At 38.4% G+C, this 23285-nt stretch overlaps 1 protein-coding gene across 3 annotated transcripts in view; it reads right to left on the bottom strand.

The window, feature by feature from the left end:
- LRBA (LPS responsive beige-like anchor protein) overlaps nucleotides 1-23285 on the bottom strand; it is a gene marked incomplete at its 5' end in the record, with an annotated part of 423662 nt that overhangs the window by 88919 nt on the left and 311458 nt on the right. For all 3 annotated transcript variants that reach the window (XM_084266649.1, XM_084266650.1, XM_084266651.1), the window contains one exon: nucleotides 11774-11926. In XM_084266649.1, coding sequence (XP_084122775.1) covers nucleotides 11774-11926 — 153 coding nt within the window. The remainder of the gene's footprint in view (nucleotides 1-11773; nucleotides 11927-23285) is intronic.

Below are 23285 nucleotides of genomic sequence, written 5' to 3'. Positions count from 1 at the left end.
CTGGAGAACCTCTCCTGTGAGAACAGGCTGAGAGAGTTGGGGTTGTTCTGCATGGATAAGGCTCCAGGGAGACCTTAGAGTAGCCTTCCAGTACTTGAAGAAAAGATGGAGAGGGGCTGCTTACAAGAGCATGAAGTGACAAGAGAAAGGGTAATGGGTTTAAGCTGAAGGAGGGGATTAGATCAGATATATGGAAGAAATTATTCTCTGTGAGGGTTGGGAGGCTCTGGAACAGGGTGCCCAGAGAAGCTGGGGCTGCCCCTTGATCCCTGGCAGGGCTCAAGGCCAGGTTGGATGGGGCTTTAGGCAACCCAGGCTGGTGGAGGGTGTCCCTGCCCACGGCAGGGAGTTGGAGCTAGAGGGGCTTTGAGGTCCCTTCCAACCCAAAGCATGATGTGATTCTATAAAACTAAAAATTGTCTCCTATTGGATTTGGTCCTGTAATAGACTGTATACCTCAGTTCAACAGGTCAGCAAATAACTACTTAAAGGGGCACATTACATCTAGCATGTGCACCATCTTAACTAATAAAGACTGAGAGTAAAAATTACAACCCAGGAGTGCTGGGTTTTCATGAATTGCTTCAAAAAGGAAAACTGGAAAAGGAATTCCCAGTCCTTAATTATTTAAGGGTAGACCAATCATCTGACTGAAGGAACCAATTGCCCAGTACATTTATTACTCAGGTGAGCATGACTTTGATTGTCAAAGGCCTGCATTTGTTTTGCTAAATACATTCCCTGCTTGACTGATGGGCCTCTCCTTAAACCAAAAGGGCTACACCTGAACTTCCCATTAAAGGGTAACAACTGGCAGATGTGAGGGAACATCTAGCAGGAGGTTGATGCTGAGCAGATGGGCTGGGGTGCAGCAACTTTTTCCCTCCGTTTCCACCCACGGCTTTTGCAAAACTGCATAATCCTCACAAGCCTGACACTACACTTCCTCCAGCAGCTGTAGGATACCCCCTGCAGAGCACGCTGACCAGTATCAGAAGCACAGCTAACTAGAACTTCTCTAGCTCTACAAGTCTACGCTATTGACTGCAGTTTAATGAGATACCAACTTCTACAGAGAAAATAGTTTCCATTTCTGCTCTGAAATGTTTGCACTTGCAGGGAACTGTGCCATTATTTGTGTCAATGCCACCACTGGTAGAGCAATGTTCTTAATCAGTCATTAAAATAATAACCTAGGTTAGAAACAAGGGGGTTTTTTTCTAATTTTAGTGATCTATTTTCAAGTACAGCCTCTCCTACATTTGTTGCTGAACAAAGACATTGATGAGAAAATGTGGTGAGGGATAGGAAGAAGATAGGTGAGTTAGCTACATCACTCCAAGTCCTCTATGTTTTGGAACTCGGTCTTCAGGTTTTCCTTTTTATAAAGCCAGATCTGTTGTATAGCTCTAAAGCATCATTAATTTGATAAGGTCAAGATAAAGATACTTCTGTTTATTAGTGCAAGAAGAGGTGGGGTACTGGGTCTCCTATGTTCCTCTAGTGCTTGTCTGAACCAGTGAAGCCAAGATCTCATATTTCATATCACTGGGTTTTACTGCCTAAGCAACTAGGTCTCTTTCTATTTCCATGAATTTCCACAGTCCCTTTCAGGTTCCTACTGTTACTCTTAATGTTCCTCAGCCTAATTACACAATCTTTGAAAAAAAAAAATACACCTCGTAGCAAATGTTAACGTTTCATTTCACAAGCAACCTTTACACCCTTACGTTACGGAGCAGAGAACATCATTTCCTGACATGATTTCTCACTTCCAATCATTATTTTGAATGCTTTTACTGTGCTCCTTCTTCTCATCTCCCCTGGAAAGGAGAAACTTTCTTCATAAAAGAGTTTTTCCTACCTCTGTATCATCGTCATACGCTTTCTCTGTACCCCAGATGGTTTCAGCAGCATTACTGTTCCTCATCCCAGGCTTTCAAAAAGTGGAGTCTTGCCAGGGAAAAGCACTGAAAGCAAAGTCTCAGCTGACTTTTTTTGAATCCTTCCATGTAGGGCACAGATGGCCATGTTTTCTCAACCCCTCCCCTCCTTCAGCTGAAGACCACAAATTCTCAGTTTATTTCTCCACAGCTCCACACATCCAAATGTTATAAAAATCCCACTTTCTTTCCCAACACTCGGGATGGAAACTTCTCCATGTTCTGACTACATTACAAATACTATATTTAGGGAAAAAAACCCCCAACCCCCTACTCATCAAATTCAAATCTAGCAGCATATTTTCACATGTGATCTATAAATAACTTTAGACAACACTGAAACAAATGCAACACCACCATACCCTTCCAGGTCTCTCACCAGTACGCTGTCGGATTGAAGTCCTGACAGTCATTATTCACCTTATAGCAAGAACAAGTTGCAGTATTTCTTGGTAAAGCAGCTTCTAATCACACCCTGTAGCTCTTAGTAAATTAAGTAAGAAACTATCACAATTTTCAGACTTTTTTTCCCTTCCCTTACCTATCCCAAGCTCATGATGCAATTTTCCATGTTAATCGAAATTCTTACTAAATTTTCAACATTATCCCTCAGAATGCCATTTACATGGAGCACCCGGGCTCAGCGTTGGGAGAACAGACAAACAGAAGACAGACAGATTTAGTGAACACCTGTTAAATGGGGCAATGGCTCCAGCACAATTGTTTCCCACTTCATTTCACACAGTAATAACTTTAATGTCCTCCATGGACTCGCTTTCAAACACCGGTTCTACAACATCAAACCACAAAAGAGCTGAAAGCAAATTTAACGGTCTAGATTGTTTCCAATATTTTAATTGTTTTTTAATAGAAGGGAATTCACCTGCATTAGTTTTCCTTTATTTTGTTAAACTGCACATGCTTAAACTGTGCTATCACTTGGCTTTCCATAATCTTTCCTGACTGTGTTTTATTATTTATCTTGGTTGTGATTATTTTTCTTACCCTATTCTGTTACCTATTAATGCATCTCTTGTTACTCTTTTGAATCTTATAGTTTTAGTTTAGGCTTTGCTTTCTTTTTACACTTCTACATTCGTCCTGACTGTTTTTGCTACTTTTCTAATTTGATTTTTTACTATTTTTACTTTTTCTCCGGCTCACCTTGTTTAGTTTCACGAAGATAGATAAATTACAGGTAACTGTGTCATGTCATAATGGTTATAAAGTAATTGAAACTATTTTAAAAGTGTGATAGATTGTGGAGTTTGGGTTTTTTTTTTAAATATGAGAGACTTATGCTAGATTTGTTCAATACCTTGGATTTTTTTGAATAATGAAGACTGGCAAACGTTTACACCAGCTTCTTTATATTTTCCCCCCTGTAATAGCAAAGGCAGACAGACAGGCTGCCCAGGAAATCACATTCCATGATTCCATTAAGTTTTCTTTATTCAGGAAGACTGGCATCTATCACACTTTCAGAAATTATTTAAATGTAAGCATGTGTGGGCTTTTTTAAAATTTCACTCTGCTTACAGCCTTGAAGTCCAGAGTTTCGTTGCAATTTCAGTAAAGTAACTTGTGTGCAGAGTTTAAAGAGATGGTAGAAACTGAAGCAAGACATAATGAAGGGATTATTATGGAAAGAATAGATTTTACAAACTCTGCTTTCCCTTCCTGTTTACACATCTGGATTGGACATAAGTGAGATTGATGCTTTTGATAAACAAATTACAACACAGCACCTAGGTAACTATTATCATTGAAAAGGAAAAAAAAAAAGGTTTCTTTACATCATAACATTTAAGGTTTTGTTATGTACTGTCTTTGTGCCACAGATGCACATCTTTGATGTATTCCATTGTATATATCATCAGAGTATCACAGAATTATTTTGGTCAAAAAGACCATTAAGATGACTGAGTCCAACCCTTAATGTAACGCTGCCAAGTCCACCACTAACCATGTCCCCAAGTGCCACATCTACACATTTAAACCATGTCCCTTGCCAGAACCTGAGGCCATTTCCTTTCATCCTATTGCTCTTTCCATGGGAGAAGAGACAGACAACCACCTCACAACAACCTCCCTTCATGGAATCACAGAATCATAGGGGTTGGAAGGGACCTCCAGAGCCCATGGGGTCCAACCCCCTGCCAAAGCAGGGTCCCTAGGACAGGTCACACAGGGCGGCGTCCAGACGGGGCCGGAATCTCTCCAGAGAAGGAGACTCCACACCCCCTGGGCAGCCTGTCCCAGGGCTCCCTCTCAGGCTGCTTCTCTCCAGGCTGAACAGCCCCAGCTCACTCAGCCTTTCCTGGCAGGGGAGATGCTCCAGGCCCTTCATCCCCTTCGCAGCCTCTGCTGGACTCTCTCCAGGACATCTCTGTCTTTTTTATACCAGGGAGCCCAGAACTGGACACAACACTCCAGGTGGGGCCTGACCAGGGCAGAGCAGAGGGGAAGGATAACCTCAGGTAGCTGTGGAGTGCAATAAGGCTCTTCTTCTCCAGGCTAAACACCATCTTCCAATATTAGTATATTTTGATGTGTTATGAAACCGAAACTGAATGCTTTCCACATCCTTAGAACAAGCTCTGTTCAAAAGCATGGCTTGAGTTCACTTTCTGTTACCTCCCTTGAATACAGTTGACTTTCTTTGTGTAGTAGTCTCCTTTACAAATTAAATCAATATAAATTCTTACTGAAAATTAGTTAAACCAACATTCTAACAGAATTGGATGTAAATAAATGTGAATTTCTGGTCATATTTCTTAGACAGCACTTCAATAAAAATAAGTTATTCTTATACACATAGAGTCAATTGTACACACAGAAAATAGGTCTACTTTTCTTTATTCACAGATTTCCAGAATCTTTTCTAACAGGCCATATATCACATTCCTTTAGAATTATTTCTCCTCAACTTTTCAGAAATGTCTTATATTGAATGATCCTTTTATTTTTCCTCTAGAACACCCCCAAGTTAGGTTTTCTCTAGCACTGATTCCACCTCAGTGCAGTTCTGCTGGCATTACCCATGTTATTCTAGATTTAAATTCAGATGAGATCTGAATAAGATGCTTGAAAATAAGCAATGAAGGTTGGATTCCCCTCCCTTTTTTCGTTAAAAATCAGATCTATACATGAGAAAATTAAATCAAATGACTGCTTACAATTACCCAGTGTTTCAATTAGCAGCTTACAACTGTCCAGTAGCCCACACACAAGTATTTCTGTGTGAAAGACAACAAAAGTCTTTACTTTGAGGAAGTAAAAAAATCCCACTGTGACAAATACAGACGATGAACTTGTTACACGTGTGGCTGAGCTGGTAGGAGAGGCGTGTAAGAGGCACAGAAACACAGTTATACCAATACACCACTTAGCTCAGGTGCAAACCAAACAGGTTTAAGCCAATTTCAGTGTTCCACATGGACAAACTGAAAGGGGAAACCAGCCACTGCAGTCATGGAAGCACTTTTTGAGGAAAGAAGGAATCATTTACACATTTACATCCTACATTTCTTAAATTCTAGAAGAGACTTTGCATGCTCCTCTGCCTGTTAAGTACCTATGTGATGCAGTCCATGTGCTTCCCAGGACTGTCTTGTCTTTATAGACGAGGACAAACTAACTATGTGTTACACAGCATCAAACTTTTAAATACACAAAGTCCAATACACCAGCAGGTTGGATTTTTCTGACCCAGCTTTGCTGAAGAATAGTATTCCTGACAACATTCTGGGTTGTACAATTAATTTTCTGACACTTCTACTAGTAGAAATGTTTCTTTTGCCTGACACAAGGAACTTTGCCTCCTGCACAAACCTTTTTCCATAGCCACAGCTTGAAAGCAACATTAAATGTTGCAGCAGAGTGTTTTAAGATGCATTGTCAATAGTTATATTTAAACTTATACCTGTTTTAAATGCATTATACACACACATATACACAGCATAGGAATACAAATACTTGCAAGGAAAAGCAAAGTTGCAGATTACTTTCCAATCTGTTTTTTATATTATACACTTACAAAAGTGTTTTGTCTAAAACCTAAAATGCTTGTAAAGGTGATACCCTTCTTTCAGAGGGTATTGCACACGTCTTATATTGTATCTGGATTGTAATTTCCAAAGGAAAGCCATGAAAAATCACCACAGATCAGAAATACAAATGGAAGCAACACTTCCATCACATACATAATTTATGAATAGTTGGAACAAACTGGTATCCAAACTCTTCTCCATTTTCACCATGATCCATCACCTCTCTTCTAGATGAAGAGACATCTAACGCATCAACGGAACCGTGTAGAAGAGCCCAAGTTGAGTGAAGAGTTCACAGAGCTATGCTTTTCTTTCCCTCAAAGTCCGTAAGCCTCATTCAACACTCAAATTCTGTAAGCCTTTCAGATCAGCTCGGATGGCCAGAAGCATCTTCATCACGCAGTGAACACAGACCAAGCTGCATTCTAGCTTTTTAAGACTACATCCAATCCTGCTTATACTGGAATTTCAAAGTAGCTGCTGCACAGGTAACAACTCTGAGATTGCTAGTTAACCAAGTTTTCATTTTAGCTTTTTCCCTGCTCTTTTAATGGTTTTAACATATTTAATGAGTAAGATATTACCAGCAACATGGATAGGAGAGAGTGAAGACTTGCAAAAGCTGCAGTTCTGAGTATTGTTGGTGTGTTAGTTGCCAGGAAATGTTTTCTTCAGCATTTTCTAGCACAAGGTGGAGCAGCCTCCACTAAAACATAATGCACCATGTCGACCAATAATAATAATAATCCTCTAATTATCATTCTAGAGCTGTCTTACCAACTGGTGAATCTTAATGGTGATTCATTTTTCTCCACTATGATGCAACAGGGTGAATGGCTGCCCTACCCTTTTTGTTTTACTTATCATGCCAGTATAAGTGTTGTGTATAGTACCTTTCTGTAATTAAGTATTTCATTTGTTTCAGAAAGTGCCCCAGCTCCCATTCGCTACATTTTCAATTATTTAAAAATCAGATTTCAAAATTTTCAAGCCAGCACAGTAATCTCATCACTTTTCAAATCCCTCTTACATTTTCCCCAGCACTAAAACAAACAGATAAACCACTAAAAGACTAACCCTGCAAAAAAGCACTAAAATACTTAAATTGAAATACGCTGTGGAAAGCTGTCTTGGCATACCCCAACAACTTCATTAGCACTGTAGCCATCTAATTCTCAAAAAACTGAGGCTCATCAAAGCTGTGTGAATGTAGTTATTATCAGACTAATAAGTTTTTAATTAATTCTTACCTATTTAGACATCCAGCCTTCAATGACAGGACAAAATAGACCATGTTAATATTTACAACAAACAGAACTGCCTTACTGGGATTTTTAGCTCTTGGGAAGCATGGGACTTTTCCTTGGGTTGCCCCTGGTCTTTGCAAATGTCCACTTTGTCATGCATGATAAGAACGGCACTTATAATTTCTGTTAGCTTTAATGGTGCAATTATCACTAACTCCAACAAGTGAATTTACATTTCTCAACCAGAAAACTATTCTAAAGGAGGGCAGCTAACATAAATAAGACTGTGAAGCCCATAAAAGACCCCAGAAAAATCTAAGTTTCAAATGATATGTCTATTTAGTGCCTGACAACTACTGCTGTAGTTTTTAAGATGTCTGTATTCAAACAACATCTGAACGTCTATGTTTTTATACACTTACCAGAATACTTCATATTTCTTCTTCTCTCAGAAGCATGGGAGAAACAAAATCATTGGGTATTTCCTTTTTATTGGGTATCAGATCAAGTTAGCATTCTCCCCTTTGCTTAAACACTAATGCCCTAAACATATCACTACTTTGAAATAAAGATGCAGCACTATGTTGTATCTGGCATTTTTCTATTTTGTTGGGGGAAGAAATTATTATTTTATCTTATTTAAAAGTTTGCAGGCTTTTTCTTTCATTAAGCTAATACTGTAATTCTTATTCCACACACATATATATATAAAACGATGGAATTATACAACAATACAACTGCATCTGTGCAAAGTAAAAAATCTTTTCAGCTATCTTAGCAGCTATTCTACAGCACTAAATACAATACAGGGCTTTAGAGGTATATAATAAGGTTTCAGGATGGTAAAAAGCCAGCAACTTTCCCATCAAACTGCAGACTGTCTCAGAGAAAAATATCCTAACCTCCCCCTGATCCCACACTGATTTGTGCTGTTATAAAATATCATGCTATCACAAACAAATACCAACTATATGCAGAAGCATATAGTTACAGAACAAGTACCAACTATATGCAGAAGCAATACATGAATTTTGCACTTCTTTGTATTGCCTGGAATGACATCCTGATGCTATCATTTAGCTCATCGTGACATTCCATCAATCAAAACCCAGTTTTAATTATACACCATCCCGCTTTTCCTCTCAGAACAAACACAGAGGACACGCAACAATCTATTTCAATTAAAACACGCACTTTATAGAATTAAAAATAGGTTGGGAATCACTTTTAAATCAGCTATCAGCCTGTCAATTAATGTTCTGAACCCCTGCTATTGACCCAGTACTGTACAAGCTGTTATTATGCACTGTCCTACATATCATCTGTTATCCGTGCGGGTCTGTTCCAGAAAGACAGACAGCTGCAACAGTATATCCCTGTTCAACCTGAGGACCATCTGACTTTAATTGTAGCACACAGCTTGATGTGGGTCTGGTTATGAGAAGCCAAAGTATCACACTGTAATAATCTGGAAAAGTAGAAACCTGCCAACACGAGGCTGCAAACAGGGGCTGGGGCTGTCTGGCTGGCTGACGGGCTGCAGGAAATATGATTAATGAGCAAGGTATAATGATATCAGGAACCCGATTAGCACCACAAAAAGGTCACAGATCAAAGTAGTATGCATTTCATGAGCTCAAATCGTTGTGTAAGATCTGTGGACTTAAAGAGGTAAACTGAAATGCAAAGGTAAAAAACATCTCCGTGTGATAGCTTACAAAACAAGCGCTTAAAATACTGTAATCACTATTTGGCTGAGCCAGGAAGCAGTAAGGAAATATTAGCTGAGTGAATCAGCTCATACCACATCATATCACACTTTTTTGGTAGCACTTGTGAGGAACTGAGGTTTAAGCATCCTTCCTAAACACCTTTTCCACTTAAAAAATAAAATTATGCTGATTTGATGCTGATAGTGTCCAATCCACTAAGTATTAACAGGAAAAAGCAATTTAATATTTGCATGTAATTTTTTACAGTTTTACAGCAGATTTCAGAGGGCATCACCCATACCAGCACTGGCAGAGCCACTGCCACCATGGTAAGGTTAAACCATGTCACACAGAATCAGTCAACGCAATTCACTGGCACAGAAGTGACAATGTCATGCTACCAGACTGACCAAAATGCCATATCTGAATTACAGCAACAGCATCAGAGCCTTACAGTGTCACCAAAAGCGACACACTTTAATGTATAGACACTTGGTAAATTATTTCTTACTTTCATAATTAGCTTAAGCCTTAAAAAAAATCTACTCTGTCCAACTATGCAAAACGTGAAAATTGTGTGTTCCCCTAAAAGTTCTTAGTTTTGAAAAACTCTGATTTATGGAAAGTTTTGTGTGTTCCCTCATTACAGCGTTTGACAAGTAGTACTGCAAGGTGGACTTCCACCACAGAGGTTACCAAGCCAAGCAGATTACTAGCAAAGTCTTTGTGATTAAACTAGTTTCAAAATTCACAATCAGTAGTGAAGAATTACTGGGGGTGGGGAGAAAAATACATGAGAAGGAAACATTAATTATATTTAGATAATAAATATGATGTTTCAGTTTCATAAGGAATGCTGAGTGAAATTAAGGGAAGGACAAAGTAATTTTAATCTTCAGCATTCAAATACACAAAAGTTAACATACTGCTGCTTTCCCATTACTGTTTCTTGAAATGAAAGTTCTGGATATGTAACAAGTACTTCCCTCATTCTACAGTGTCCCGAACTGATTTTCATCAGGATTTAATAAAATAAAGATGTGTTTATTGTAGATTGTGCATAAAAAGAAAAATATATTTGGAATAGGGAATGAGGTCATTACTAAGACAAGACCTTAAAGGGACTTTCCATTCTGTGCCCAAGATTTTAACAGTAATAATCTAAAAGCAGCTATTTCCTGCTGATGAAGCGCTTCACCCTGAGATAGAGCACAAGTGAGAGATACCGGAGAGCTGCAAGAAAGGCAGACACTAAGAGTAAAGGCTTTGGGAAATGATGGAAGGATGAAGGAAGGGTAGGTCAGAGTGCACAGTGTGAGAAAAATCTGGCCTCAAGGCCAGAAATGAGTGGGCTAAAATTAAGAGCTAAAATCTTAGAAGAGGAGGAAGCGGGAGACGGGGAATAACTTCACAGTGGGGAAAGCCAGATCCATAATTAACAGAATGAGAACTGTATTTTATGCAAAAGCTAAGACACCACAGTTATGAGAGATGGAGGCCACAGGCTGCCTTTGACAAGTCTGCTTAAGACCACAGCTTTTCATTACTCCAGTTATCCTGAGCCACCAAGGCACGCCAAGCTCAGGAAGGTGTCGGGCCTACTCTCTAACCTATTCCCTATCAGCACAACTCCAAGATCAAAAGCTGTGTTTGACTATGGTTTGCCAAGTAGTCCTGCTAAACGTTAGTGCACTTCATACTTCGTTTGAGTAAAATTTGCCCACACATCCATATGACACAAACCGCTACATTCACCTAACCCAATTAGCGATGATTACGGTGCACCCCACAACTGCCGGCAGCAACAGAGGCCACGCAGCGTTTCTGAAGGCCTCGGCATCACACCGCCAGCGAGTGCAAAGCATTCTGATAACTTACAAGTCACAGACTTCTTCTGAGGTGACTGTTCTGCAATTTTGTGAATATTGTTCTGCCAGTGGAACTTTTTTAGTTCCCATTTTCTAACGTGGGTGTATCAGGACGTTACCAAGTCTTAACATGGGATCTGAAAAGTTTTTGAGCGCTTCCATGCTTTAATTCAGCATTTCCCAGTTAGCTGACTACCACACAAAAACCACAACATCATTTTTCAAGATTTATTAAAAAAAACAAACCCAAAACTTCTCTAATTTATTTATTTTAGACAGCCTAACTTGATAGTTTTAAGAATGTGCTGAAACACCAACAATGATACTACAACAGCTACTCTAATTCATTAAACTGCCTGGACGGCACAGGCACAGGCAGTGCTAACAACAGGATTTTCCAAACCAGTAATACATGTTTGGGAAATTTAGCAGGCAAAGGAAAACTCAGATTTGTTTTCTTCGGAAAAAAAAAAAAAAAAAGGTTTCAAAAATATCAATGTAATGGCAGAAATGGAAGACGTGGCAGGAGATTGAAAATGCAGACTCTCTCCCTGAGATGTTCACTGATCTTTGCAGTTAAATAGATACTAAAATGAAAAAAACCCTAAAATTACACTTTATTAATCAGAGTGACAATTATTTCTATGATTAAAGAAGCCTTTTCCAGTCTTCTGTAAAGAGATGATTTTTATTAGCTCTTTAGCACAAGAGCTGACATACAAATGGGATAAGACCTCCTTTTTTTAGACCACTCTCAAAAAGTTTTGAGCAATTCTCAAGGATGACCACTACTATATGCCTTTTTTCTTCCTAAATTTGCAATTTTCTTCAGATTATTTCAGCCATAGCCCTAAATAAATTACAAACAGCTATATATTGCAAGCAGAGATCCAAACTATTTCAGAAGAAGACAAATGTTACTTGACAGACAATAGGAGATAGCCATCTTACCAGTCTGTTTATGCGAACAAATTCTTCTGGGGTTTTGGCCCACGGTGGAAGTTCAACATCAGACACAACTGTTCCATCATCCATCACTCCCAGATTGTAATTGTTGCTGTTGACAAATATCTCTGGGAGGTAATAGAATTCAGGAATCAATTCCTGTAGATAAATGAAAAACAATGCCACGTTATAAATTCTGACAGAGGATGCACTTTGTCATGTTAAAAAAAAATAATTATTAGAATGGCATCAGGCAAAGAGAACACACAAATTCCTCCCACAGATATCCCACCTCCCCTCCCCAAAAGGAGGAAATAGCTTCTTTTATATTTTCTAAAATTTAAACCTTTCGATATGATAAATCACTATCACGCTTTTAACATGACAAAGAACTAAGACACAACAGGCTATGAGACCAAAAAACTCCTCATAACAGGGATTTTCATTGCGTATTATGCACAAAGGAACTTATAAAACTAATGAACATCACATGGTACAAATAGTATTGAGTGGAATGACACATCAAGAAGTTGGGGAAAACGGCTTCTTTCACATTTTAATGCAATCCACATTTTGAAGTGCTAATGTGCCAATGGCAGTTTAAGGTTTGGGTGAAAGTAGAGCCATGTACATTAATTATGAAGGTGTAAACCCCAGTTATATTCTTATTCTGACAGAAAGGGTCTAAGAATGTTATGTTTAGGCTACTATCTAAGATTGTTCAATTCCCAGAAATACTTGTTTTGTAAATTCTAAAATACCTGGAGTTATATCACATGTTCAGAAAATAAACCACACACAAAGCTGAATCAAGTCAGTATTTTTCTTTCCTGGAAAGGTCACTAACTGAATTATGTGCCCAGTCTGTAATTACAGGGAAGAATCACGTGTAATTTCACTCACACACAGAGGAAAGGTGGGAAGAATAAAAGGAAGGAATTTCACATGGTTACAAGGTCTGTGTATGTGTTAAATTCCTTGTCAGGATCATCACAGCTTTAAAGAAGTGTGGCCTATGCCTGTGCTGAACAGGACTGGAAAGTGGCATTTAACCTCCCCACAGGCCCGGCCTGGCCCTTCTGCTGGCAGAGCCTGAGGAAAAAATGCAACAAAATTGTAATTCCCAACTCTTATAAGAAAAGCAAAGTAATAGCAATGGCCAAAGACAGACATTTTTCAATCAGAAAGGAGAACAGAACTGAACCCAATATAGTAGGAAGCGAAACTCCGCTCAAAATCACAAGGATTTTTCTCCTAGATAAGCAGAATGTTTCCCTGTTTTGGAAAAAAAACATTGACTTCATCAGTTGTCATTGATTTTGATAAATAAGCACTAGGATATACGTAAACATATCCAAGGTAATGTGATTAGAACCTTATTCACATACTGTCTGCAGAGTCCTGGCATAACACTTAACAGAAAACGCCTATTAAGGCATAACATATATATTTCTGTCCTAAATATATTTTAAGGGTGGGGTTTTGTGGTTGGTTTTGGGGGTTTTTTTTTGTGACTTACATACAACCAATATTTAAGACTTAAATACAACCAATAAACTTGGCAATTTGATGGATATAGAAAAACTGAGCCACTAAATTAGGGAACTTATTTGCTTTTTAAAGAAAAGATCAATATGTGCAATCACTTCAGGAAGGGTATTTCATAGCAAGTGCCTGGTGTAAGAATGCTCTTCCATACTCCAAGCACAAACTGCGAGAAATTGGGGAGGGGAGGAAGAATCAAGACTGACCCACTGGCTTTGTCTACAGTGGGTGTAGTATGTAGATACGTCAGAAGCTCAGTAGATGGGATGTGAAACCCGGTCTTGACATGGGTCAATGGATCAGTGGTCTCCCAGATAGCCCCTCAGGGCCAGCTATGGCATGAGCAGCTTTCCAACTGGCTGAGTGCAATAGGGAGGTCATCAGATTGCGGACAAGGTCAATCCGAAGTAGCCAGGGCAAAGACAGGAAAGATCAAGCAGGAATTAAGCTATTATCACCTCCATCCTTGTGTGAAACACTGCTTGGCTTTGAATTGTACATCTTTTTGTTTACAGTCACCTTAATTAACTCAGCAGGGTAAAAACATGCTTCTGTACCAAATGCTTGACAAGTACTTGATAAAAAGCGATCTGAAACTATTTAGCTGGATAAGTGAAAGAACAAGAATGTAGCAAGGATAAACGTTCCTAAAAAAGAAAGTATCCTGACATTGAAGTTGCTGTATATTTTTATCATCACAGGCAGAAACTAGCAAAGAAAAACTGAGACCCAGGACTATTAAATCGATAGCAGAGTGCACCACAGATACGAAACCATAGAATGGTTCTGAATACTTAAAACATAAGCTCATTACATGTCTTCTGATGGTTTTATTTATTTATTTATTTTAATATTTATATCCTTACAGCTATTCATTAGTTTCTTTCAAGGTCAGAAAACATTTGGCTTTCTAGAGCCCACGTTGTTTTCATTAGATTACACAGAAACAATATGCTGCCTGGAAACAAAAAAATCATCTGTAACTTCTGTGAGTTTGACTGTTAGAAACTCTTCATAAAAAGTCATTTCATTACTAGAGAAATAACTTTTTGCAAAGTTTTTCACTGCCACCATAATGATACAGTTTTACAACTATTATCTGATTTTCTTGTCTTGACCATGTGCTAGCATTTCCTCCAGATGGGGAAAGGGAGGGCAAACAGAAACACTGTGCCCCTCTAACTGAGTAGTATTTGGCATCGATTTTCAAAGAAAATGACATTAGTTAAAAGCCAACAGGGTTTTTTTCCTAAAACCAGGGAATAAACCCGATGCTAAAATATTTAACTTTTACCAAGTTTATAAATATTCTTCATGCATTTGGGAATTGCAGTCCTCAACAGTCCTTCTCAGCTCCACCTGTGCGGTCTTCTTTTTACTTAAAATATTCACATCATGCATAGACACTAAGATTGCCGAGAGCCAACATTGTGCACTCACAGCTCAGAGGCCAAGAGCATCCTGGGCTGCATCACCAAAAGTCTGGCCAGCAGATCAAGAGAGGGGATTGTGCCCCTCTGCTCTCTTCTGCAGAGACCCCCTGCAGTGCTGTGTCCAGCTCTGGGGTCCTCAGCACAAGGAGGACATGGACCTGTTGGAGCAGGTCCAGAGGAGGCCACAAAGATGATCAAAGGGCTGCAGCACCTCTCTTTATGAAGACAGGCTGAGAGAGTTGGGCTTGTTCAGCCTGGAGAAGAGAAGGCTCCAGAGAGACCTTCCAGTACTTGAAGGGTCTGTAGGAAAGCTGGAGAGGGACTGTTCACAAGGGCACAGACCGACAGGACAAGGGGCAATGGTTTTAAACTAGTGCAGGACAGGTTTAGATGAGATATTAGGAAGAAGTTCTCAGTGGTGAGACACTGGCCCAGGTTGCCCAGAGAGGTGGTGGAGGCCCCATCCCTGGATACATTCAAAGTCAGGCCTGATGAAGCTCTGAGTAAAGGTGTCCCTGCTCACTGGAGGGGTTGCGACTAGTTGACCACTGAAGGTACCTCTCAACCCAGTGCAGCCTGTGAGTCTATCCTGACCCACGTAACTCCATTAAATAACAGAACTTTCTGGACACCTGAGAACCTAAAAAAGATAAAATTACTTGTTTGGTTGTTTGAGGTTTGGGGGGGAGGGTTGGGGGGGGCATCACAGCAGGGAGGAGTCACTTGTGGTTTCACGTAAATACCACATGAAGGTGCAGGACCAGGAACGAGGGGCTGGACTAAAGGACCATTAAGGATCTCACCTGGAACAAACTCAGGGCAAATACAGTCTTTCCACAGGTATTCTGCCAGCTTCTTATAGTTAAATGGTTTTAAACTAATCTGTGCTTCTGATTTTTAAAATTAATAATCACCACAGTTTAGTCTACAAAGGTTTTTCCCTTTGGTTAAGGAACTGTCCTTCCTAACAGTTCCAGCACCCTACCTGGAAGTAAAGTAAAAAATTCCTCACTCCCTCTTCTATACGCCCTTCAGACAGACCTGTATCAGCCCATTCTCTCCCAGTGGTATCTCTTTTCACAAGCTAAAAGGAGTCTCATCAATTTAGATCCATTTCCTCTGGAGGTCTCCATTTCTGACCAACCACTTTGATTCTCTTCATCCTTATCCTCATTCTCCTGAATCCCTCAGAAACCCTGAACGGTACAATTGTCCCACATTTCTTTCTTCTCTTTTTTTTTTGTATGATTTCACAGAAAAATAAAAACATCTGTAGGATTTGTTGAAGCTCTTGCTTTAGCACAATTGTCTTGAAAATAAGTCTGAGAAATTTCTCTATTGGAATTACCCAGTTCTGTAGGTACAGACAGACTTCCCCATGGTAACCGCTACTTTGCTCCTCCTGCCAGGATTTCATTACAAGTGATGAAGGAGCTTGCAGTGACTCCAACACATGGTATTAAGAGTGGAACATCTTTAAAGGAAAAAAAATCCTTAAAGATAAAATGTATCCTATGAGGATTTTTATTAAAATGCTGATAAAACTCTGCATATAATTAAAACACAACTTTTCTCTAGCAAAAATTGCCCTCTACCACATAGAAACAGCAATTCCTATAGAAACTTCATGAAAAAGATTTATCTTTTTTACAAAAAAACCAATACCAACTGAATGTCAATGATTTATTTTCATGTTTGCCACCACACACAAAAAATCCAGACAAGATGCTTTGGTTTTTGAACATAATGAAATGTTATTGTATTCTTTTGTTTATAAAACAATAGATGCCTTTTGAAGCTGAGACACATGATCTGCAAAGGTGTCTAGAAACAGTGCTGCAGATTCCCTAACCATATTAAAACATTTATAAGAGTAGATTTTCAAATGAAATTATTTGATAATCACGTTAAGCAGTATTAAGCCTATATATAACCTGTCAAACAGAATAATAAAAACACATATTAGAAGTCTAGGTTTTTAGTCACATTGCCACACTTTAATTCCTCTTTTAGGGGACTTAAGTGGCATTAAAATTTATATATACTAATATATTAAATTAGTTCAAATTTCATCTTTTCATCTCGCTTCAATGCAAATATTTTTGTGACTGTGGGAAAGTATAATTTTAAGTAGCTAGGAGTTTCCCTCCATCTGCTATATGCATGTTATTTCTCACAGTTCTAAGAAATTGCCTCAAGCCATTGCTTGAGATTCTCCCAACTTGTAAGAAAAATACTTCAGCAGGTTTCCATTAAAATTCTAAACAGAATTATGGAGAAATTAATTTTGTGGATGTCTAATCATCCTGTTAAAGTTCTAAGAGATTATATTTCAAATATTTCCTAGTTTAAGAAAATATTAAAATCTTCAGTCATTTACAATTAAGCAAATTATAAAAAATCCAAATGCTTTTATATTAGATTAATGAAATATATGATAATCATAATTAGTAGTTGATTCATTATTGATTAATAAGTAGATGTGATTAAGTAAATACTTTATTGCATTAAAATTAATTTTAAGGCACTTTAAATCCTGTTAATACATGGATTAGATATATATAAAATTATTTTACTCTTTACTAATATTAGTAACATATTACTAATACTAAAATATTACTAATAAATACCAGAGGTATTTATTGACCATATTTATACACTATGTAGTTCAGGTTAATTTGACAGAGAAAGAGGAAAAAAGTTGTGTATATAATTACACTGCTTTCCTCCACTTTTTTAAACTAACTGGGGGTGAAAAGGAATATATTACATCATATTAAAAGGTCTAGATGAGCCCTTCAGAGGTCACCTTGTCCACCTTTCCGTTCACAGACAATTATAATCAGGTATTATCATAGAATCCCAGACTGGTCTGGGTTGGAAGGGACCCCAGGGATCACAGAGCTCCAACCCCCTGCCACAGGCAGGGACACCAACCTCCAGGCCTGGAGCTACACAAGGTTGCCCAGGGCCCCATCCAACCTGACCTTGAACACCCCCAGGGATGGGGCACCCACCCCCTCTCTGGGCAGCCTGAAAGACATTATTGAAATACATTTCTCTGTGTTCTTTTAAAATTTTCAATGATGGGGATGCTACAAATTTCTGCTGTTCATCTGTTCACACCTCCAGAAGGTCTCCCTAACATCTAGTCTGCTTTTCCTGTGGCTGGAGCTCATTTCTTGTTCTATACTGACTGAAAACCAGCATCAGTTGCTCTGCACCATGCTTGCCAGCCAAAGTCCCCAGCAAGGTACCAGCACTACCATGGCCACTGCCAAAGCACTTTACATTTCTGTCCTTGTTCCTTTCTTCTCCAAAGAAAACAAACTAAAACCTTCAACTTTTTATCACTGGTCTCATTTTCTAGACCTCTGGTCATTTTCCTTTGGACTTTAGCAAATTTGTCCCTAATTTACTTGAAGCATTTGTATTTTTTTCTTTTGAAGCTACACAGAAAGTTTGCAGCAGATATTAAAAATATTTGTTTCATTTTCAATACAATTATTGGTGGGATTAAAAGAAGCAGACCACAGGTATAAGATGGAAATTTCTGAACCATACACCCAGTTGGTTATATTTTTAACTACTCCAATTCCCACAAATTACCATCCGTGGATCTGACTGAATTTAGATATTATTTTATTATCATCATTATTATTACTAGTACTATTATTATTACTACTAATAATAATATTATCTAGAGAAGGATTTCCTTATTATGGATTGTGGCATAATTTTTACCAAAAAAACCCCAATCTTTCATGAAAACCAAAAATGTATTAAAAGATTTACTACATCAGACATACAGTTTACAGTTAAAAATCTGAATTAATATGTACCTGCTTCTGAATTTTTCTAGTCATTGCTCTCAGACACCTTTGACCTTGCTACTAACAGGACATGAAATTTCTCTTACATACACAAAGGTAATGTTGCCAGTTTGGCAGCAACTTTATTCCCTGCAACTTTGCAAACTCCCAATTATTAGATGGAGAAGCAGAAAACAATGCAAAGCATATGTAGAAAAGCTGATCAGGTTACAGGGTGTCTTGGGCGTGCTTATGTTAGGCAGCCTGTTTCAATAAGCACGTGTGGCCATTTTGCAGAGCTTTTAAAGAAAGTCATGAAATCTGTCATCCTCCAGTTTCTGAACGTTCCAGCAGGTTGGAACTCTGGGTTTCTTGCTTCTAAGTACCAAGGTTTAAACATATGTCTTAACATGCCTTTCAGTCAGTTGTATTTAAACCTGTGGCTCACATATGTTTAGTGGCCTATTGACGGCAACCTCCATTCCCTCCTAAAACATTTTAAGCTTCTTGGTCAATTTTAGCAAATTTTGTGGCAGGTTGTAGAGACATCTAGGTTCCTACAAGTTTAAAAAACAGTAAGCAGATGAGTAGAGCCATTGTATGTGTCTTCTGGGGCCCAGTAAGTGCAGGACAAGTTCACATTTGAGTAGTTTCCACAGAGGCTACACAGAGAGGGCACCAGGACAAGCGTCCCGCAGCTTTTTTTGATAAATGAGTGAATCCACTGCAAGAAGTAAATCCAGAAGAGACAAAGCATCATCTGTTCTAATACTTGCAGGATTCATTTTTCCCTTATAGAACATTACAACTATCAATAACCTGACACATCAGGACAAGGGGCAATGGGTGCAAGCTGGAGTACAGGAAGTTCCATGGGAATATAAGAAGGAACTCCTTCTCTGGGGACACTCAAACCTGCCTGGATGCATCCCTGTGTGATTTAGTCTGGGTGATCCTGCTCTGGCAGGGGGTTGTATTAGATGATCTTTCAAGCTCCCTTCTGCACTCCTAATGGTCTGTGATTCTCTGACCCACAGACAAGAGTGGGTTTAACACTCTAAAAAGAGGGCATAATAATTCCTGTGGATACTCAACAGTCTCCCTGGATGGGCTCCTTTCAGTAAAAGTATGTGAAAAAGACATGTCTTTTCTTAAATACCTTTTTTTCCAGGCATATTATGACTGGAATCCTGTATAATTTCTTTTATCAGCAGTCTATGGATTTTTATATATTTTTTTAAATAAATGTTTTGCACAGACCTTTAAGAACTAACAGCTGAAAACTTCAGCCTGGGTAGCTTTTAGTTGTGTAAGTTCTGAAAGTTCTTATTTCACTCAAAATATGTACTGAAGAGGAAGAAAAGTTAAAAAAAAATAGTAAAGACTGAGGTACATGGGCACATTATACAATTATCTGAGCATGTCTGATAAGATTATTCTATTAAATTGTTTCCTTTTATTTTACTGCAACTATTAATTTGATTTTAAATTTTTCAATAATTTTAATCAGCTGCATTAGCTATATTTTAACGCCACTAATTAAGAAGTCATGGCATCAAAACTCAACAAATCTTGTTAAATCTGTAGCCAACATTTTCTGTACTCCCTTTAAAAACAACCTGCAGAACTTGAAGAGCAGTACATAACAGCACTATGATAGCTTCAAATAGATTTTGAGAATGTCCTGTGGCCAGCAGAAACCTTGGTTCAGCACAGGCTCTAACTCTAGTTCAGGTTGGCACCCTCAGTTTCTGTAAGCTGATCATATAAAGAACATTTTTTTCCAGGACCAACTTTAGTTATCAGCACAGAGATGCCTTAGAGGCAAAGCATTCGAAAAAGGAAAACTGAGAAGACAGAGAGGGCTACTTTCAGAGCCTTTATTATGAGTTTACAGCTTGAGGTAACATTTTAGACCCATAATTATCACTGAAGTTATAATTTAGTTCTTAATCCTGGTACCCTATTCATAACAAAATCATTCTCCCGCTTCCCACGCTGTCCCCTCCATGGACACTCACAAAGAATCTTGACCAAACCAATTCTCCCCCAATCTTACCAGTGCTTATGTACACCAGATATCCACTTTACAACACTAGTACACTTCTAGAAGCCCATGACAACCTACATATTATAGCAGATACTGTGTAATACTGTTATAATTCCAAGAGACTTTAAAGGTGAAGCTTGATTTAAAGGAAAATTGTCCCAAATAATGTAATGCTAATGAGTTTTATAATACAGTTACCTTTCCAAAACAGCATTTCTATACCTAAAAATTAAGCTGTTGTATACTATTAGAGCCTTAGGACAAGATTAAAAAATCATAGCTTGCTAAACACACCTGTATGAGATATGAATTGAGATGATCCATACTATCACAGTAGCCGTCACTGATCCATATCACAAGATCGACTTTCATAAATTAGTATCCATTTTATGATGGAACAATTTGAAACTGTGTAATTGGAGCTTACTAATGCTTTTTGTAAATTCATGGTCTTCTAAAATCTCCTCTGGAACAAAACTAATCAAATGCACCAAACACCCAACCCATAAGCCCATGAAAAAGGAACACACACAATGTGAACACACACAATGCAATAGAGGAAAAGGCATGACCAGTAACACAACTCTCTACTACTGACTGCAACTTGGTTAAAAATGGTAAAATTAAAAAAAAATATCCATCACATTAAGCCAATCTAATTTTCTTTTCCATCTTAGTGGATGGTGAAAGAAAGAGGTAAGCTGTTGCTTCACTTTCGAGAAAGACCTTTGCAACCACCTCAGTCTCCCATGACATTCTTGTAAGCAAAGTAGAGAAATGGAGATGAGATTAGGTTACAATAATGTGGGAGTACCCAAGCTGGAAATCCATATTCCAAGAGCAGTTATCAATAGCTCGCTGTCAAACTGGGAGGACTTGGTAATGGGGTCTGCCCTGCTCCTAATACCAGTCAATAATCTCATTAATGACCTGGCGTAGATGGTGCAGTAATAAAATTCCAGATGACACTAGGAGGGCAGCACAGCTGTTTGGAGGGCAGCATGAGAATTGCAAATCATCTGGAAAAACTACATATAGTATTAAAAAAAAACCCAAGGCAGAATACTACACTTGTAAAACTGTAGTTGTAAGAGAGTAGTACATGGGTAACAATTATGCCATTGTAAATAATGATAAATATTTATTGATTTATTGCAACAGGTTAGCTACCAAACCAGAGTATGTGCAAGTCAGAGGTGGTTGAATCACCATCCCTGGGTGTGTTTATAAACAGGGTAGATGAGGTACTTAGGGATAAGGTTTAGCATAGGTCAGGACTTGATGATCTTATGGGTCTTTTCCAACCTTGGGATTCTGTGTCTACTCGTTCACCAAATAAAAACAGTGGCACAGAAGATGACACAGGTTTAACTTCAGTGTTCTGGAACTTAGTCCAAGCCCCAAACTGCGCTGCTTTTCCGTTAAACACTGCCAGACCATCCATCTTTTCTTTTTATTCAGTATTAACAAAACTAAGCAGGACTGTTTGCATCTACAACATAAATTAAGAAGTAATTAAATAAGCTAATGGTCAAGCCTGTCTTGTACATTAAAGGTATTAAGCGGTACCCTCACAGCACTGAAAAACATTTAGTATTCTTCAGTGCAGAAGATTTAACTTAAAAACTTATGGTTAATCATTTAAAGGCAACAATGCTGAGCTCATTAGTAAATAAGAAGGCCAGAGTGGTAGTGAGAAACTACCAAACTTCCAAAGGATTTTATTTGCATTGCTTACATAAATAGATATGGGTGAACTAGGAAATTTAATTTTATCCAACATATCACCTCTTGAAATCAAAATTTGAAGAGTTCAACCAAAGGTTATGCTACAGTGCAGCATTAGTGTCCTCCTTTGATCACCGACCCAAGGCTTTCCCCAGATACTGATAAAGATTGGCTGTGACCACACATGTGCTTTAACTTCCTCTCTTGAAGTGATACCAGCCAATAAGAGCTGCTTCCAAAGCTAGCTCATGCTAGTCCTCCTTATAGCATATGACGCCTCCACCTATGATTAACAATAATTTTAGGACAGCAAGCATCAAAAGCTACACTCACTCTCTTCACACAAGGAAGGAAGGAGAAATTTGCTGCAATCAGCTCAATGGCTCTAAAAATTCACTTTTTTTTTCCAGCTGGAATAAGAATAAACCCTTCTTTTTCCTTCATGGCCCCTACTCCCCATGTATCAAGATACAGTATCATTCACTTTAGTCTGCCATTTTCATGGCTTCCCAAATCCTTTGTATTTCTATCAATCAGTACATTAAACTGCCAGGTTTTCATCAGCTCTAGAAAGATCAACAGGTATACAGAGAGCTTCTGGTCAAAAAACCGCTAATATTATTTCATTATCCACAACAGCCGATTATGCTTATGTTCCCAGCCCAACAGAAACACAAAGTAAAGCGTAAAATGTAGAGAAATAAATGCATTTTACCTTATTTTTGCCATGGATTGAATAGTATGGACAGTCAGATACTACAGCAAAGTTATTTCCATGCCATCTATACCTACAGTTTCAAGATATTTCTCCCCAAAGCCATTCAAACTATCTGAAGTCCTTAACTAACTAGTGACTCCCCCAAAATAATTTTTGTTACCAGCATCTTACTTACAAAGTCATCTTTTATAGCTAAAATAATTTTTTTGTTCATAAAGACTAGTCCCAAGCT

This window comes from Gallinula chloropus, assembly GCF_964237585.1.
Source record: "Gallinula chloropus genome assembly, chromosome: 7".
In the NCBI taxonomy this organism is placed as follows: domain Eukaryota; kingdom Metazoa; phylum Chordata; class Aves; order Gruiformes; family Rallidae; genus Gallinula; species Gallinula chloropus.
The sequence above is the reverse complement of the archived record's forward strand: the minus strand, read 5'-3'. Positions and strand labels throughout refer to the sequence as shown.